At 37.4% G+C, this 20263-nt stretch overlaps 1 protein-coding gene across 2 annotated transcripts; it reads left to right on the forward strand.

Annotated features, from left to right (window-relative positions):
- The first annotated feature begins 253 nt into the window (after nucleotides 1–253).
- On the forward strand, nucleotides 254–19925 carry LOC121425071. Of its 2 annotated transcripts, none has more exons than XM_041621031.1 (5): nucleotides 254–820; nucleotides 13527–15353; nucleotides 15968–16244; nucleotides 17538–17798; nucleotides 19620–19925. In XM_041621031.1, the coding sequence occupies exons 1-4, from the start codon at nucleotides 275–277 to the stop codon at nucleotides 17765–17767; spliced, it is 2880 nt and encodes a 959-aa protein (XP_041476965.1). In that variant the 5' UTR covers nucleotides 254–274; the 3' UTR covers nucleotides 17768–17798; nucleotides 19620–19925. The 2 variants fall into 2 exon arrangements, with proteins under 2 accessions (XP_041476965.1, XP_041476966.1); XM_041621032.1 differs by lacking the exon at nucleotides 254–820 and adding an exon at nucleotides 8571–8648.
- The last annotated feature ends 338 nt before the right edge of the window (nucleotides 19926–20263 follow it).

The following is a 20263-nucleotide window of genomic DNA, read 5'->3' on the forward strand; positions in this document are numbered from 1 at the left end:
AAACCAGAAGCCTTGTTTTGAGATGATTTTATGGATTTTCACCCCAATCGCGCCGGATCCCACTCATCCTACATCATGTACGAACGAACGAGGTTGCCGGATCCTGGCTTTTTATGAACATGACATGATTAATGATGACTGAATATGAGGCCTATTGACAGTCATTCAGCAGATCTAACTTAGTTAAGTTAGAACTTTTATTTAGACTAGGGCACTAGGCCTTGATTTGTCTAATGTTAGACCTCTCTAATAGCAAATTTGACCTAACAAAAACATGGCAACAGAAACTGCAAGTGAAACAAGTAATTCTGAAAATGAATCAGAAATTATTTCTAGATATGATGACACTGATGTAGATACAGAACCTGAATGTGAAATGGCTGAATTTGATTTTCGTAAAAAAGTCCATTCAAGAAAGTCGCGTAATCACTACAAATACAATTCCAGCAACAGCAATGCCCGCATAATATTTGGGTCCAAATTCAAAGGTCATTCCATTCAGGCGAAGGATCACCATCCAAAATATAACAAATCGGGCACAAGCAGCACAGGCCAGCATCACCATCGGCTTGATCAGCATTCTTCTCAGACCCAGTCCTGCTCTTGGAGCTCTGATGCTAATAATAATGGAAACAGATCGGATCATGATCTAGAACTAGATGAATCGCCGGCTGATCAAATTCAACGGACATTGGCCTCAACATCTAGAAGAGAAAGCAACCATCATAATGGTACTGCAAAGCCCAAGTTCATTGGCAGTGGGGTTGCTGAGCAACAACTGAGACTGAGTCAGAGATCATCTGAAACCAAACAAATGGAGGTAAGCATAATTAGTCTTTAGGCATTGTGCGAAGAAGACTGATGGGTGATTGTGGGCAGTTGCATCATGAAATTGTTGGGCTTGGTTTGTATGCTGAGGAAGAATTTGATGTCAGTACATCTAATGTACTTGTATACTGTGTTTGGCTATTTAATTTTTTAATTATATTCTTTCAGATTATAGAATATTAAAAATCACTCAGTTTTAGTGACATTTTTAAATGTTCAATGAATTGGAGATTAATGATATATTACTTTAAACTTCCTGCAAGTTACATGCATTTTCATAAATAAAAAACTAAAAGGCAGATATTATAACTTTTGAAAATTGTTGTAATTGATTATTTAACTACTTTGTCGTTGCTACATCTAATGAATTGATGTTAGACTGTAAATGACAACACAGTCATGGGTACATGTAACATTAATATTTTGATCACTATTTAGAAATTGCATTCAGTTTCCGATTGTTGAATGTTGGCCATACTTAATTTGGTGTTGTTCAAAGCCATTGAACTAATAAAATGCCATGTCCTGCAATGTCAAGTGTGGGCAGAACTGCAGAAGCTCCTCAGAGTCCCTACAGAAATCATTCTTAGACTTATGTTGACTGTGAATTCACTAGATTATACAAGTGTGACGTCAAATTGATTCACCCTGACAAAAAGTTTATTGTAGAAATATTATAAATAATAAAAAAATGTTCGTAAAGGTTTGTGGAAAATCAATCATACAGAGTAAACTTTAAAAAAAAAGTTCAATTTCTGTATTCATGACATGTGCGAGCAGCTTTTTATTAATTCTATATATCCTGAATTTAAAGAATAATCCATAATGTAATTTTCTCAAAAGATCTTTTGATATTTGATATGCCTTCAATCAACAATAATCATTTCGAACCCGGGCTCCTGAAAGAAAAGATATTTTAAAGATAAATTCCAGTTTTGGTAACGATCTCAAAATGACTTTTGACAGAATCTGATATGACCACCCAAGTGTCTGTTTGTATGTGAATAAAAAATATGTGCCAAAGGATTTTGGAAGAAATTGTGTAATTGCTGAGAAATAAGCAAAATAAGCGCGGATTTGGTCATTTCCGTCGGGTCTTTATTCCAGCAATATTAATACACTGTCCCACGTGTGCCTATCTGTGTTGGCGATCTTTAGTGTGAACATTTTTTCAGCGTAGATTTCAAGATTTCACAAAGTTCAGCTTATGTAACTGTACCAGATCTAGATCCTCGATTATATTCTGACAATTAGCCTGGTTTTAAAGACTTTCTCATGAAATCAGTGTTTACTGCAACTACTGGCATTTCTCTTTAATCAATGTCATCATGAACTAGAACCATTCCAAATTTAAATTCATGCATTTTTGGGGTAGCTGCTTGTTTATGGCGTCATAATCAAAAACTTGAAATTCTTGTACAGTATATATTTCTTTTGATAATCTGATGGGGTTTTTTTTCTCAAAATTTCACCAATGATTCTTATTATTTTTTTCTGATACAGTACATGTACATGTATGTTTACAACAAACTTTTTGTCAGTGTGAACTTCTCAAGGATGATTTTGTACATACATGTACATGTATATTCCTGTTTTCTACATGTGTCTGGTTTATAATTAGAGTATGGGGTTTTGTCATTGCTCAGGAATGTCATAGAAAACCTGGATATCTGGTATGCACTACATCCACCAATCATAAAACCCTACCAGAGTCAGTTTGCACCTAGGTCTTTCTTTTGTTTTCTTTGTTATGATACAGCTCATATAAATGGGGATTAGGGTGCCAGTGCAATTGAGACCCTGTCAACTTGAAATAACCCAGGACCTTGACATTGTGTTCTTTGTTTTCCTTCACACACAACGTAATAAGACACTTGAACCTTAAAGACTTATTAAAACAAGGATGCATTGTGTGAGTTGCTATATCAAAAACAAATTGTATACCGGTACTGTAGCAGCCCAAGCTTCAAACAAATACCATACTATATTGTGGATGATGTTCCAGGCAGTAACCCAATTCATTTAGGCAACCATCCTACATGTACACATGCTTTGCATAATGCTGGTTATTGCAGTGTGTTAAATGACAATCCACCCCAACAAAAACTTGATTTGAATAAAAAGAGAAAAAATTCAACAAGCATTACACTGAAAATTTCATCAAAATCGGATGTAAAATAAGAAAGTTATGGCATTTTAAAGTTTCGCTTATTTTCAACAAAATAGTTATGTGAACGAGTTAGTTACATGTACATCCAAATGAGAGAGCTGATGACATCACTCACTATTTCTTTTGTATTTTATTATATGAAATATTTTTATTTTCTCGTCATTGTCATATGAAATGAAGTTTCATTCCTCCCTGAACACGTGTAATTCCATTATTTTAACATTTTGTGCTTCAGGCAATAAGGTCCTAATCATCAAATTCGTAAAAATTGAAATATTGTATAATTCAAACAATAAAAAACAAAAGAAATAGTGAGTGATTGACGTCATTGACTCTCTCATTTGGATGTAACTGGCTCGTTGTTGAAAGTAAGCAAAACTTTGAAATGTCATAACTTTCTTACATGTATTTTACATCCGATTTTGATGAAATTTTCAGCATTGTGCTTGTCTGATTTTTCTCTATTGATTCAAATCAACATTTTTCTGAGGTGGACTTGATCTTAAAAATGCATGAAGTACATGTACTGTACATGTACATGTACCTTTGGATCAAGCTCTTGTTTTGGTTTAGCATTTACCGTAACTTTATTTTGATAAGCTTGCCATTTTGGGGAATGGCAACAATTGTGTTTACACTACTACACGTACAGAAGGTATTTTCAAACTCATTAAATTTCAGGCATTTTGAGTTCCGGCCTCATCAAATCCCTGAATTGTGTGTAAAGTGAATGGGTATGCAGACAATCTGAAAGTGAATGGTCAAGGTTTTTTCCAACATGGAGTTAGAAAACATGGTATAATCATCTTCTCATCAAAGCTTGGAGGATTTAAATCATTCACGACTTGATCATATTTTTTAAAAAGTTTTCCCTGAAAAATTAAATACCATGTTTATCTTCTTGTTATGCACTTGTCAATTATATTCCCGGCCCTGGGGGTCCCGGGACATAGCAGGGAGTGTACGTTTTGCCGGCGTGACATCCCCACATACGTCCCCGCTACAGTACTTGGTACTTGGTAGGAATCCTCCAAAAGACGACATAAAAGTGTTTAAACTGGAGGTGTGTCGTGTACGGTCACCAACGTAAGGTTCCGGTTTTAGGGGTTTTTTGAGTGAGCATTGACTTAAAGGTTCCTAAGGATGGTTAGGATATAACTGAGGAGGGGAGATGGTTCCAGTCTTTGAGAGTCCTCGGAAAAAATGAGTTTGCATGTGTATCTGGTCTGACATGTTTGATGTAGAATTGTTGATCATGACCCCGTCTTGCTCGATTTTCCTTCAGAGAGACGTATTCCTTGTAGTTGACGTCCATTAAACCGTGGATCATCTTGAATAAACTGGTGATTCCGGGCACTCATTTTCTGTACATCCCCCGCTAGCAGGCTATGATGTGACTATCCCCGCATACGCCCGGCCCACCTACATGTACGCCGGGACTCACTGTACATCCCCAGCCTCTGCCCGGCTACCGTATTCTCATTGCGATTTTTAATTTCGTACACGGTATATGGCAACTTGCATACCGTATCTATTGCATTTCATATCGATCGACAAAGGGTAGAAAATCTTTTTAAAATGTTTACAAAAAAATCGATCACAATGCCAGTAAATCAAAACATATATTCATAGTAAAACCGATGTTTTGTAGTACCAGTACTAATATGGCAAAAAATGAAAGTTTATAGATCTACATCCAGATAAAGAAAAGTTGTAAAAACGTGTGGTTGGTCTCGGAGCAATACCAACATTGTTTGTTTTGTTGTTCATCAATGTTTTCAGGACGATAGCCCTCGAAGATCATCTGCAATAAAACATTGTATTTTAGTTGCAATCAGTTACAGTTTGTCTGTTTTTTCTGACAAGATCACAAAATCTTTTGATATGGAGCTGAAAAACTCAGACTATATTCGTCGCCGAATCCACAAAGTGGCACACGCGACCGTTGATACACGAAATCACTTTTCGAGATACATGTAAACGCGATTAAAGATTTTAACATTTTCAGTTGCTAGTTGCTACAGGATTGTGAAGTTTAACAGAATAAAGAATGTACTACTAGCCAGGTATTTACTCCTGCTTCCCATGTAAACATTTTATCAAATGAACATCAAATCTTGACGTAGCAGTGATTCAAATACATGCATGACAAGTGTCGTTTTGTGGGAAAATATCACTTCAGCATGAGTAGAAACGGCGTGCATGTGCGTGCCATTTCATGGATTGTTTTACAACGGATTTTGAGGCTAGTGTCGTTTTTTTCACTTCAATTATCGCATTGATTACAGAGAATTTGGTTCTAAAATTTTTGTGAAATGATAGACCATAGCCAAGGCATACATACTAAAGCTGAAAGATACTTGAATTGAATACTAAAACAGAAAGATACTCACAATTTACTTTTCAAGTGATTTTGGGACATTGTGCCACTTCGTGGATTCAGCGACGTCAAAGAATCCACGAAGTGGCACACGCGACAGTTAGGCGCGTAATCACTATTCGAGATAAACGCGATTAAAGATTTTAACATTTTCAATTGCTAGTTGCTACAGGATTGTGAAGTTTAACAAAATAAAGAATGCACATACCAAGAGCCAGGTATCTACGGCTGCATTCCATGTTAAAAATGTATCGAATGAACATCAAATCTTGACGTAGCAGTGATTCAAACACAAGTGTCGTTTTTTGCGTGGAAATGGTGCACACCTGTGTGCCACTTCGTGGATTTTTTTACAAAGGATTTTAAGGCTTGTGCCGCTTTTTCACTTTAATTATCTCAATAATTAGAGAGAATTGGGTTCTGAATTTCAGTGAAATGATAGACCATGTCCATGACTAGAGAATACTAAAACTGAAAGAAACTAAAAATTGACTTTTCACATGATTTTGGGACGTTGTGCCACTTCATGGATTCAGTCATAAAGTACAGCTGGTGCGCCCGCTGGTGGCCAGGAAGTCGTGAGCGAGCCTGCCTATACTAGCCCATCGGTTTGGGGAAGAGTGTCCTCTTCCAAGTCGCACCGTCTGTACTGTAGCTGTACGGACTACCTTCGAAAGATTGCGAGCGCAATTTCAGGGCGAAATCGCTAGTTGGCCGTCCAATTCCGTGTATTTTCCCCCTGTACTATGGTGTGAAATATGGTGTACACGTCCCCGTTAACTTCAATGATTGTTCTCACGGAAACAAAACGATACTCTTGGCAAATTTTCCATGAAATGAACACCCAAACAAGTACAGGAATTTGTCACGGGTCCTTCGGTCATTGGTTTAGCCTTTACACATAATTTGGTTTAGTACATTATGAACCCACCTTCCACACCTCGCGCAAATCTGACTCTAAACACGTAGTGTTGGGGCAAAAAGGACATCCTTTATACAACATTTTAATTTTGTTTTTATCATCCCCGCAAATATGACCGAACTTTCCTTGCGAAATAGATATCCTTTTTTCATTATTTTTGACACCTTTATCATTTTACGTACGTAACGTGCCCTATCGTGAAAAAGACATCCTTTTTACGTGTTTTTGGGGTCGCGCATGTTATCCACTCGTCAATGTAAGTGACGACTTTTCTGCCACTTTTCACCAAAATTGCAGCTCATTTTAGCAGATCAACTTGATGGGAACGGCATAACGAAAAATATGCAAAGCTTTGGAGCGGATTTCTTTCTTCTTTTTTCTTGATAAGAAGAAAATGCTATGCCTTGGAGCGGCTTTCTTTGTTCTTCTTCTCAATAAGACAAAAATGCTATGCCTTGGAACAGAAATTTGAGTGTAAAAATGGGGGTCCTCTCCGCTGCACATACCCACGGGGGCCGAATGGGGGTTATCTGTTGAATTACCATCATAACTAATAAAGTTTATGGATCTGATTCATGAAACTTGGACATAAGAGTAATCAAGTATCAATGAACATCCTGTGCGAGTTTCAGATCACATGATCAAGGTCAAAGGTCATGTAAGGTCAATGAACTTTGGCTATGTTGGGGGTACATGTATTTGTTGAATTACCATCATATCTCTGTAAGTGTATTGGTCTACATGTAGTTCATAAAACATGGACATAAGCGTAACCAAGTATCACTGAACATCTTGTGCGAGTTACATGTATAGTAGTTTTCAAAGTCGGCACTGCTGCTATATAGAATCACGTAAATGTAATGCAGGTGAGACCGCCAGAGGCATTCCACTTGTTAAAAAAATTTGACTGCTTACCGGTGTGAAATCTTAAACTTTATTTTTCTCACTGTTAAAGCGAACAGTTTCCATGAAATTGCTCAAAACACTTCTTCATTTGCAACCAATTTTTGATTATTTTGGTTAAACTTTTAAGTGGCACATACAGCTCTATGCAGTACTGTGCAGAATTCTGAAATTTGTTTGATGCATGTATTATTGAACTACAGTACATGGAAAATAGACTTGAATATTTAAAAAAAATGTTGTTTTTCAACTGATCCTGTAGAGTTCCGTAAGTCGCTCTAGATACATGTAGGCTACTATAGGATTTTGAAATGTTACTTTTTAATTTATGCAAAATTTCTTGTCATATTTAAGCCTTTCTTTCCCAATTGAATAAGGTTCACCAAATTTTTTACACATAATTCCCTTTTTTAATCGAAAAATCATTCATGCTGATGTGCAACTTTGTCTAGAATTGCACGAACTACAGCTTCCCAAGTTTGTCAACCAATTTTAGTTTTATTATTGTTGTCAGAATTGCATTAAAGTTACAGTACAATAGTGCTTTAACCAATTATGCCCCAAGGGAAAAACATAAAAATATGATGATGCAATATCCCTTTCTTGGTGGGGGAGGGGGTGAACAATTTTTTTATTTATGTAAAGCACAACTAATATGAACTCAATTTGATACATGAACTGGTAGTTGGTACAGTTAGAATATCACAATGAGTGTGTGAGAGAGAGATATTTACATTAATTTTGTCATGGTACATGTATACATGTACACACATGGAAGTATGCAGAGCTCTGTTATGCACAACTTGTTGAGCGACCTGTCTGTCTATGATTGGCTGTTTCTTTCATTGGATATCTGTATAATTTATCAAGTAGTAACCTCCCCCCAGTGGTAGTTCTCAAGTATTGTTTATCATTTCATATCAGCAGTCACACTCTGCTCTGCATTCGATGTGACTCCCAACATGTGTGCACTAATTAGTCTTGCCATTCAGCATTGTACATTAGACAATTGGAATTGATCTACTTCTGCATTGTTTTCATCGTATACGTGGCTCTGTATTTCAGTTTGTTATGCATCCTACGTTTATTCGACCTTGCCACTTTTTCAATGCAATGTGGAATCCTCTATACGTTTGGAAAAGTTGCATTTTTCATGTCTGTTCTCCGCTGGAGGGCAGTAGCTGCGTTTAGTGGTTTGAATACCGTGCTACATTTCAGGAAATGAACATGAATGATGATGATAGAATTCATGTACACCTTTTTGTAGGTGAAATGTCTTTGGAGGCTGATTTGTGAAATATATTAACATAGGAAACTGAGACAGAAAATCGGAAATATATATTTTTTGGGGGTCTTAGTAATTAATACTCATTGTAGTAAAAATGGGTGCTACATCAACTGATAATGAACTGCCTGTATTGGATTATTATGGTTCTGGCACACTGGTAAGTACAAAACAATTCTAAAACAATAATTAATGAAAAAAAAATTATGTAAGAGAGAGAATGGATTATGGGATTGACCATGCAATCTGTCAAGACATGATTGATATTTATTTAAAGTATTGAATGAATGAGGTAGTCCTATATTGTTTGGCAAGGCAAAGGTAACAAGGTTTTGGAAAGGTGCTGTGGATACCAATAGTTGGGCTTCCAGTTCTGCCCAGTGACCCAGTCCTTATCATAAGGGCCGTCTGCACCATCCCAAGTTTTCAAATTAGCGCGCTATTTCTGATCCGGCAAATTATCCCGATCTGAAAAATCTCAAGATTGTTTGTAATGCAGACGCAATTATCGCGCTAGTTCGTAGGATTTATCTCGAGATTGCAATCCCAAGTCAACTCGGGTTTATTTGCAAAATAGCGCGCTATTTACGAATTATCGCGCTAATTCGTAGGTGCAGACGCACTCCGGTTTGGACTCGGGTTAATTTATTCATGACCTTCAGTCCATAATGCAATTTGCGTTCCATTTCCGCCTTGGTAAAAACATAAACAGCGATTATACCGAACGCATGCGAAAGTCAACTTTATCATAGCGTTCATCAATTCCCCAATCAGCAACGATGGTGTCAAGCCCCCCGTGAATGGATTTTGGGAGAGACCAGACCGATGGGGGAGGCGCTCATTATCGACGATGGTCATAGTCAATAACAATACTGACAGCATTGTCTTATTCCTCCGCAAGATGTGAGCAAATAGCATTTCTTTCCTCCCCTCTCTCTCTCTCCCCCTCTGTCGTTGCCTCGGAGTCCGCCATCATATTAAACGAAGAATACTTCACTCGCTTATAATTATAGCGCGGCTTAGCTGAAAGGATTGTTGCATAACAACGGTCGAATTCGGCGAAAGAGTACATGTACTTGATTGCATATCGCGGGAAGTTATTCAAAAGCGCGGGCCGTTGAAACTCCAAGATCGAAAGTGCGCATGCTTGGAATATCGGGCTTGTTGCCTCGCTCGAGCAAGAATCGCTCTTCGTGCGATGGTGGAGACGGGGTTTCTTGAATCTCGAGATTAATCGCGAAGAGGGCTGATCGGGCTAAAATCTCGAGATTGAGCAAACTCGGGATGGTGCAGCACCGCCTATAGAGCCCCGAAAAAATTTAGGGCAGAACATGGCATATGGGGAAAAATTTAAAATCGCAAATGAGGAAAAAATTTTACCCTTTTAATACCGTAATGGAAATGTAATGATGCGATAGATTTTTTTTCTTGGTTGGTGAATTTTGGGGGTTGAGTGAATTGAACACACCGTCACACAGGTATATGTATTGCCAGATAGTAAGAAGTAGCAGATTTCATTATGTTATTAACATTCCAACAAAATTACTATATTGTAATTGGGGAAATGATATCCTATATATACACATTTTCCTATTGTTTCATCTAAAAGATAAAGTGAAAATATAATAATAATTTGTCCATTTATATAGCGCAGTTACTACATGTATGTACTTTTTCTCAACTGCACTTTGATACTTAGTGTCATATTATTACCCTGGCTGTAGCTAAGCCGCCATATTAATAGGCGCAAAAGCGTTCAAGGAATAAATCCTACCGGGTACCCATTCACCTCACCTAGGTCGAGTGCAGCAAAATGTGGATACATGTACCTATACATTTCTTGCTGAAGGAAGTCACGCCATGGCTGGGATTCGAACCCATGACCCTCTGTTTCAAAGTCACGAGACTAATCAACTGGGCCACAAGGCTCCACAAAATATCATGAAAAATGAGATAAAGACTATAAGAAAAGGCACATTGGCTTTTCAAGTAGTGAAGTACACAGAACATATTCAACATATCAACCCAGTTCACTCCCCACAACACCTACATCTATGTCGTATTTTAAAAAAAATGTATCTGATTTCACTGGGATTTGCACTATACTGAAGCTGTAATTATTATGTAAAATGACCTTGGAAAACTGGTTAGCATTATTAAACCAAATGAATACCAGCAAGTTTTGTGATAATATGTAGATTACATTTTCATTTTTTCAACATTATGATTTATGAATAACTTTGTGTTTCATTTTGACATTCATGAAATTATATTTCTTTAATGCGAGAGAGAGTATGGTTGGACAGACGAAGTACAAGACACTTTGAAGTCAGATCAGTGGCGTAATGAGCCAGACATTTTCAGAGAGCTTAAACATGACATGCAGGGCAAAATTTTTAAAAATTCTGTGTGTTAGATAGAGAAGCAAGCAAGCATGAACTTTTTAAAACAAATCAAATTCTGTGATTGATTTTTACCTGATGTTCAGAAAATAATATCATAAGCCTTGACCATCTATAGATGCATATGAAAAAAATGCTGTGCTTGAATATTCTCACTTAAATGTGTTAAAATTGCAAAATACGGGACAAAACAGAGTCCTGGGCATAGTGGGCAGGGTCGTATGAGACCCAGGACAATAAAATATGGGGCTGTCCCTTGAAATATGGGACATCTAGTCACCCTGAGAAGAGAGCTGTTGATATGGGCATATTTTGGCCGTGTTTATACTTCCACTTTTTAGGCCAGAATCAGCGTTTTTGTATGTGATTAATCTAAAACACGGTTGCGTCCATGCTTACCTTCATTCAAACTTTGTTTGACCAGAATCAGGCTTTCTAGGAAGTACATGTTTAAATAGGACCACGACGGTAAACGTGTTTAAATGACATCATGTGATACATGCTTCGGGGGAGATGAAAATCCGCGGGCAAAATAGTTGCATGGTTCTAAATGGACTTACAGTACATGTACCTCCACGGACTTACCTCTCAAGTCCCTGGTTCTAATAATGGATGACCAATGTACATTTGCATACGATTACTATCACTATTACTAATCCTCATTTGTCATCACGATGGATGTTGAGGGATTTACAAAAAAAAAATGAACATGAGTTATAATGAGACATCACTGAGCAAAAAGCCCAAGAAGCATAAACAAATAGATGTCTTATTATTTCTAAAGTATACTTTCATATTCTTTATTTCATCTTACCATTGTAAGAGTTGTGGCCCAGTGGATTAGTCTTCGGACTTTGAAACAGAGGGTCGTGGGTTCGAATCCCAGCCATGGCGTAATTTCCTTCAGCAAGAAACTGATCCACAATGTGCTGCACTCAACCCAGGTGAGGTAAATGGGTACCGGTAGGCATAGGTGGCCTTAAATTCTAGATGGGGGGACGGTCCCCCTAAATTTTTTTTTATACCTTTTTTTTTTTTTCTTGTCAAAAATTTTGCGTTAGCCACACCTAAAATTTAGGTTGATAACCTTTTTTGGGGGCGCTTGTCCAATTTTTTACCTGTGTCCATCCCAAAATTTCAGGTGGACACCCCCTAAATTTTTTGGCATCCGCCGCCAATGCCAGGAAGTAATTCCGTAAAAAGCTGTGTGCGCTATGAACGCCTAGCTTAGCCGGGTAATATAGGAGCGCCTTGAGCACCTAACAAGGTGGATATGTGCGCAATATAAATACCCTATATTATTGTCCTCACCACAGTGAAAATTCTATACATGTAGCTACATGTATGTCAAGTAGCTCCATGCAATTAAAAAGATAAAAAAAATTGTTCGAAGTTAAAATCCCTTAAAATAATAATCTACCATAACAACACTAGAATACAAAACTTTCGAAAAAGGGCGTGCCCAATTTGGCCTTGCTTTTACTGCTCAACAAAAATTACGATGGGAAACCAGCTGCAGATTGCAATTCCGCCTCTGAAAAATTAAGCATAAACTGCACTCCCATAACCATGTTAGCGATTGGTGTTCTGAAACGATGTTTGAAAACGCTGATTCTGTCTACGCAATGGAAGCGTAAACACACCCTTTGAGGCTTATTCAGAGATGACGCAACAAAGCGTGGCAATTTTTATTTTTACATATAGTCAAGGATAGTAGACATCTGTTCAGTGTTGCAAAGTCAAGAGACCTTTTTTTTATTAAAGTCATAATGCATGAAAAATTAAGGATCCATCAAAGTTTTCAAATTCTATTGAAACATGATCTGTCCAAAGCTACATGCACACAAACCCATGACCTTTTTTTGTAATAAAAAAAAATCATATTGAATGCCGTGTACATGACGTTATATCATTGTTCATCAATATGATGCCATAACCTTTCTGTGCAGCATTTGATCACTTCTTTTTTTAAAGAAAAAAAGGAACATACATTGCGATTGTAGGATATCCTTGTGCAGTAATTGACAGGTTTGAAATGCAAAATTTGTCATAAGCGTTATGCATCATTATGAATATGAAAATGTAAACACTATTTTGATGGATATATGAGAACTTGAGTATACGCTATACATCTTTTCAAGGAATTGCCCACATGCAGTGTTGTACACTTAGAGGTCAGCATTGCAATTATCTGATTCTGTAGTTGAAGGCAGGTGCTTGTAGACTGTAATGAACTCAGGGGATGCATCATTTGTATGATATTAGAGTCCCCAGTTCTGTGATACCAAAAACAGGAAAAATCACAACAGAATATCATGGAAAACACAATGTTTCAGGCCCATCAAAATTGAATTCTGAAAAATACAATCAAAAGCAAAGCAAATCCAATATTACAAAACCATGCATTGATCAGTGAAAACGCTGCCCGTCAAACCGGTTTTGGACACTGTGACTGAGAAACACAGAATCTTGATACTGAAATACAAAAGAAATTTTATTTGAGAAAACTTGGGACTGTAATATGATACCAATGTGCATTAAGGAATTTTAAAAATCTATTTAATGATGAAAGCCTTCTGTCTCCCTTCAATAAACCTGTACATGTAGTTCATGTTCTTTTTATCTTGTATTTCCAGGAGGGAGCTGTGACCTTCAGGTCATCAAAGAAACATCGGCACAGGCGTAAGAGATCCATCCAGAGAATGAAATCCCTTGATCAGGAGAGCATAAGAACTTACAAAAAGACTCAACACTCAACAACAAGTGACATGGCATTGATGGCAAGGAGGAACAGCCTCATGAGTAGTGGCTTGATTCCTGTCAATATGAATTTCAACATAAGCGCACTGATTCATCCTTCCCTCATCAACAGAGAGGACGGTATTCCGATGAAGCGGAGAAAGAAAATGTCACTATCATCGGATTATGAGGCAATGTCAGATGATGAGTTTACAGATGTGCCTACTCTCAAGGAAAGGAGGACAACGTCTGCATGTAGTTCTCCCCAATGTGAGGAGATTTACACCATATCCGACAGCTCTGGAGACAATGATGGTACAAATGAGAGAACTAGGAGGTCGCCAAAGCTCAGCTCGAGCGACTCTGATGTGATTTGTTTAGATTCTGACTCTGATAAAAATAATGCAAGTTTGCAGAAAGATCTCCAGCCTATCCCCGTCGACTCTATGAGTGATGTGTCTGATCATCATGCTGGTCATGAAAACTATTCAGATTCAGAGATTGACTGTGATGATGCGATCGTTTGTGAACAAGCAAATCTTACCCATAGAGTGTCAGTGAGCAATGGCTCAGATCATTTCAAACTTCAAGATGATGATGATGACGATGCTGAACATTCAGATTCCAGCGACTTACCAGAGTATCCGATACTTGAGGAAGTGGTACCTTACACAAGTGTGCCAACATCCAGCAATGTCAATGAGCTGTATTCGCATACACAGACTGTGGAGAGTCATGAAGCAACTGAGCACAGACCTGTCAAGAGAGAATCTGTACCTTCCCCTGAAAGAGCACCACTACCAGTACAACCTTTATCCGTATCAGATGATGATCGATCAAGACATTCTTCAGGAGAAGTGGCTGAAAATGAGGAACAAGTAACAGATGCCTGCTGGGGATCTTTCTTGTTAGCTCCAGAGGATACAAAAGCCAGTGATCTTTCTGTAAGAAAATATCAACACACGCATAAGAGAACTAAGCCCTTTAGTGATGATAAGTGCAATGCAGTAAATGCCTGTCATGAGGAGGAATTTACACAGGCAGCATTAAACTTGGTAGAAAAGTTTACAACAATAAGCCATAAACCACCACCGCATCTTCTTCAAGAACTCTTCCACGAGACCTTAAGAAAGTGCAAAAGCAATGCAGAAGCTTTGATAGTGTTCAGGTGCCTCAAAAAGATACAACACCTACATCATCCAAATGTAAGGGATTTTCCCATTGAGTGGGACCTCGTCAGAACTATCGCAACGGCGCTAGTCAATGTACCATCAAATGGTGATCTAAATGATAGTGTTTTAGCTGTCAATAGATGGCACATAGACCTACTCTCTCTACACTACCTTGTGTCCATTCTTGAGGATGATGTAGAGCGCAAGGCAAGGTGGAACACCCTGAAGAAGTCCTATGCCTTCTCAATCCTCAATCCGGACACCTGTAGGAACAATTGTCAAGAAGTTGTCAGGTGGATACATAAGGTAGTTTCTGAATTGGAACCTTCACCTGGGTGCAGTGCGTCTACATTCAGGTCAACAGTCTGTAGCTGTCGATGTCCAGAAAGTACTTGCCATGTGAATTATCTCCTTCCTCTACTTGGGAAGCTCTTGGAATTAAGCTTCAGAATGGCAGACTCTTGGACCTTGAAAACACATTTACAGAGGACTGTTGAGGAACTGAGAAGCTGCGATTTCAAAGGACTGCCACAGCTGAGACTTCTCTTTGAGGTAATTTGACAATTTGATGTTTATACATTGAGAGTGCAAATCAAGTTTTAAATTCATTCATGTTACACATCTTTATTTTTTCTCATGCCCACCAAAGATGAAGGGGTTTCTCTCTTGTGGCTATTCATTCATTTCATGACTGGTGAACTTTAAATAACCAAAATTTGCACATGTAGTTGAATTGGGAGTACTTCAGTGTGATAGTGGTTTCAGAAATCTCATGCCACGATCAAAGTTTGTCTTTAGGTCATACATGCATATGGTATGAAGCATTTTTTTATGATTCAAATGTACTTGCAACCTTTCTTGTGATAAATAAGGTTGAAAATATGCTTGGTCAACAACCAAAGTTTGCTCATATATACATTATTCACAAAGTTGAATGTTGTTGAATAAGATTAATGTAATGTTCATGTACATTTGAGCAGTTTGTTCCTTGAGCTGTTTGATTAGTCTTTTATCCTTGCAACTGTATTGGATGAATACAAGTTTTTGTCTGAATTAAATAATTATCATATGGTCACTTAAAAATGGATTAAAGGCAACCCTTATTAAAGAGAATCTGATGTCATGTGGGTATATCTATTTTCTTTGTGTTTGTGAACTGTTAACAGACGTTCCAGCAGCCATGGCTGAGACTCAAGCTCAGCGAACTGATCTTCAACAAGCGCTTCGAATCCAATATCTTCAGTCAGCCAAGAGAGAACATCTCCATCACGAGAATCGTTGAGGAGTACTTCCTCTTCCTGCCAAAATCACCCTCCTCAAGCATGAACAATGGGGGAGATATGGAGGATGTGGTGATGGAGACCACATTCAGTAAGAGTAGTAAAGAAGAGATGACCTATCTGCTTCTTGTCATGCTGCGGAGTTACATCCAATGCTGCAGTGGTGAGTACACACACATTGATCACTCCTAGATTCTATACTGCATTCACACCAATACCAGTTGACTTCAAAGAGACGGATGATACGCCATTGGAAATAACATAATGGCCCATAATCTGAAGTCAGATTTAACTTAGACCATGGTCTATAAAGAAGTCTGTGCTAAAATTATGGGGAGCCAAAAATTCTGTTTATATTGTATATTTCTTATATTTACTATTTTGTTTCCTTTTGCTTTTATAATGATGAAAAATACTTCAGTTATCATTCCTAGAAAATTTGGGTGTCATATGAGTTGATAAATTAAATGCCCCCAATTTTGCCCCATTGGCTCTCCATAGTCAAACCACAACTTTAATCCATGGTTTAATTTAAACCCGAGTTCAGAATACGGGCCAATAGATTTGAAACAGTTAAGAGTTGGGTTTGTTGGTATAACTGTAGCTTCATGAGGGAGTTTCTCATAGCATGTCATTATCTGGGTTGATGTGCCAATGATTGGTATTTCTTACCGTAATCACTTTCAAGGTTTGATCGCATCTCATGCAAAGGTAAGAAACAGCATAAGACACTGAGCCTGAATAGGTTATGTTTATAGAAAATCTTGTATTGAATTGAATGTTCAAGTGACAAAAAGACATAGAAATGGAGACTTTGAAATAATAAGAATCCATGAATCTATGTTCGTATTTTATTGAATTGAAGAGACCATGTGAAAAACTTGATCTGGCAAAATATCAAGTTTCCTTGTTTTTGATAAAGGAGAAAGAAGGTAATTTCCCCCTTCATACCTTGGCAGTGGATGCAGCTGAAAAGATATATATGCATTTTATTTTATTACAAGCTAATATATTCTAGCAATTATTCCTCATAATTGATTTGGCGGGAAAATTACTTTGCCTCCACTCTTACGCTTTTGTCCAATCATTGGTATATTTCACTTTGGATAATTGCCACATGTAGTGATCAAATTGATGAATATCCTCCACCTTTAATTTCTCTTTTTTGTTCATGATAGCATGTTTATTTATTCATTCAGTACCACTTCTGATAATTGATTTTGACTAAGTAATTGGTATTTATCACCACCCAGAAAAGATCTGTGAGGTAATTGCTTATCATTACCAATTGTGAAGTTCATAAAGCACAGGCAATAACTTGCAGGAATGGTATTGATTGTGGTATTAATTTCATTTTATATATCTCTTTCTCTCTTTCTCCCCCACCCCTCACCCATTCTGTCTCTCTCTCTCTCTCTTCCCTCACTATGTCTTCCTATCACCATATGTTGTATAGGATGTCAGTCCAAGGATGAGCTAAGTAAGAAGTCAACATTTTCCAAGTCCTTGTTGCTTTGGTCATCTGTGTGCCGGAAACAGCTTTCTGATGATGACCAAATCAGTCTACTCCAGATAGGTGACTATGTAGACCAGCTTAGAAACCATCTCAATTCTTCTTCAGATGAGACAAGTGTGGTGACTGAGGTGTGTCTAGTACAGATGAGTCTTCTTTATGACTGGATGTAGTAGTCTTTCATCTCTACCTTCTACAAAGCAGGTAAAATCAAACTTGGTCTTTATTAGGTAGTAGTTCCCTGGGGTCCCGTAACACAAAGGTTAGCTATTAATCGTACGCTTGATTTTCATGATAGATTGTACATTGTAGTCAATGTAATCAATCATAGAAAAGTGTCCTACGATCATTGCTAAGCTTTGTGTTACAGGCCCTAGGTATAGTTATCAAACTCTTAAGTGATCAACTGATAGTCGTTGGGTAATAACCATCAAGGCCTGTTGAATAAAAGTTACTATTATGGTTACATTTCCATCCAGTGATAACTTCCATTGATCCTTTATTTTGGTTGGATGTTGGCAAAGTTACCATAAAATATTTTTTTATGCTACAGGGTGCAGGTAATATTTGTCAAACATTGGAAATAGTGTATTTTTGCATTCTTTTTATAACAAAACCATTATTTTTCAAAGACATTTATCCACTCACACAAAATAATTCAAGAGTTGAGATACTATTTTCTCAAATGATAGTCCTCAAACCTCATAATTGTCAGGCCATAGTCATCAGATAATAGTTATTTCACTTCACTCTGTCCAATTAAAATACTCTGATTTCTGAAAACCTGTTTTTTTTAAAGGAAAGTGGATTGTTAAATGCTGTATAGGCCTATATACAAACTTTCAATATAGATTGAGGGGAGTTTATTTTGTTCACAATCGTCACCTCATGTTTAGTTATTTTCATGTCACGAAAACCATGAAACAAGCTGACAATCAATTATATGGTTATTGAGTTGGTTGTTCAACTTTTGAACTTGTAATATTATGTATAAAGACAGGTTGATTGTAAGAAAGAAAATACTCGTGGTTTTACATCTTAGTGGTTCACCACAGTGCGGTCACTAATGGACGAGACCTGGTCATCATCAGTGGCTGGCCAGCCTAGGATAGTATATCAGATGAGAAACTGAATATTATCTTTAATAACAATGCACAAGTGTGTTGTTGTGATAACAATCTTGATCATGTTTCCTGAATGATATGATGGATGGAGATTTATCTTCTATTGACAGATTTTTGTGTGTTATTGTCTATTGGAACAAGGCTATAAAGCTTGTCTAAAGTTGATGGGAATTAAAGATTTCAGTAGTTGATAAGTTTAGGACAAAAATTGACAAGAAAAAAATATGTACCTATGATTTCAAGAAAGCCAAGTGCTATAATTATGTTTCTTAAAAATTAGACATGTTGATCAGAATTGCTTCTGAATTTGAAAATCTAGAAATGCACTTAATATATATATATATATATATATATATATATATGTACATGTTTGCATTGCCATGACAATTTTTATAAACACACTTGAATCTGGAATGATTCTGATTTTTTAATCAGTCATTCTTCAGGTCAGATTTTCAATCATAATGTAGTCCAGAGAATATTGATTAGACGACATAAATATTGCACAGGTTTAGATCTCTTCTGAATCCAGGGGCCTATTTCATAAAGGACTTATGATAGTGCTATCTGTACCATCATGGTAATTACCATTGTAACAGCTTATACAATGGGTGATTTCAAGTACGGTGTTGGCCTTGGTGTTGGTGTTGAAATTTTGATTGCTTCCCCTAGCTCCAAAACTTATTCAGAGTTTGTAAAACTGATCCAGATCACATTATTGACATCTCAACAACTAGTGAGTGACTTTTCAGGACCATCCTCATTTTATGTTTGGTGTTCTATTCATGTAAAAATTGACCCAACACCAAAAGGTCAACACTGAACTTGAAATCACCCAATGTGTTATTTTATGACTGACATGAAAACCAGGTTTTAACAAAACTGTTCTTATTTTTCACAGGTCCTTTTGATGGAGGTCAAACGGACACGGTCTTCCAGTAATGATACTCCCCAAGATCATCTACTGTATCCTTGCTACATAGAATCTCTAAGAAGTTATCGATAATTACTCATAGGTTTACATGGATTCACCCTTGTATTTAGACTTTGTTCGAGTTTGTTATCAAGTACTTTGTAGGGAACAAGTCTTTGAGGAGGTGTTCCAACAGTTTTCCTAAGTGAGAATCCAAACACAAACACTGTTCCTTCATGATAGCATTCAATCGTGAATCCTGTTCCTGTCTATTTAAAGCCCACCCACTGCATATCACAGGTCAGTAAGTTTGACCTAGGGAGTACTGGGGCCCGTTGCAGAAAGAGTTGCGTTTAAACGCAAGTCAAAAAATCAATCGCAAGTCCCAAATGCGCGCTGTTGATTGATTGAAAACCAAGTTGCGCATGATATTTAGAGTTGCACATGATATTTAGAGTTGCGATTGATTGCAACCCTTTCTGCAACGGGCCCCAGGTCAACTGTGATGTATGCGATACTCATACTCATTGTGCTGCACTCAACCCAGGTGAGGTGAATGGGTACTTGGGAGGATTAATTCCTTGAATGCACTGAGCTCTCAAAGGCAGCTCAAGCTAAAGCGAGGGTGATAA

This window comes from Lytechinus variegatus, chromosome 12, assembly GCF_018143015.1.
Source record: "Lytechinus variegatus isolate NC3 chromosome 12, Lvar_3.0, whole genome shotgun sequence".
In the NCBI taxonomy this organism is placed as follows: Eukaryota; Metazoa; Echinodermata; class Echinoidea; order Temnopleuroida; family Toxopneustidae; genus Lytechinus; species Lytechinus variegatus.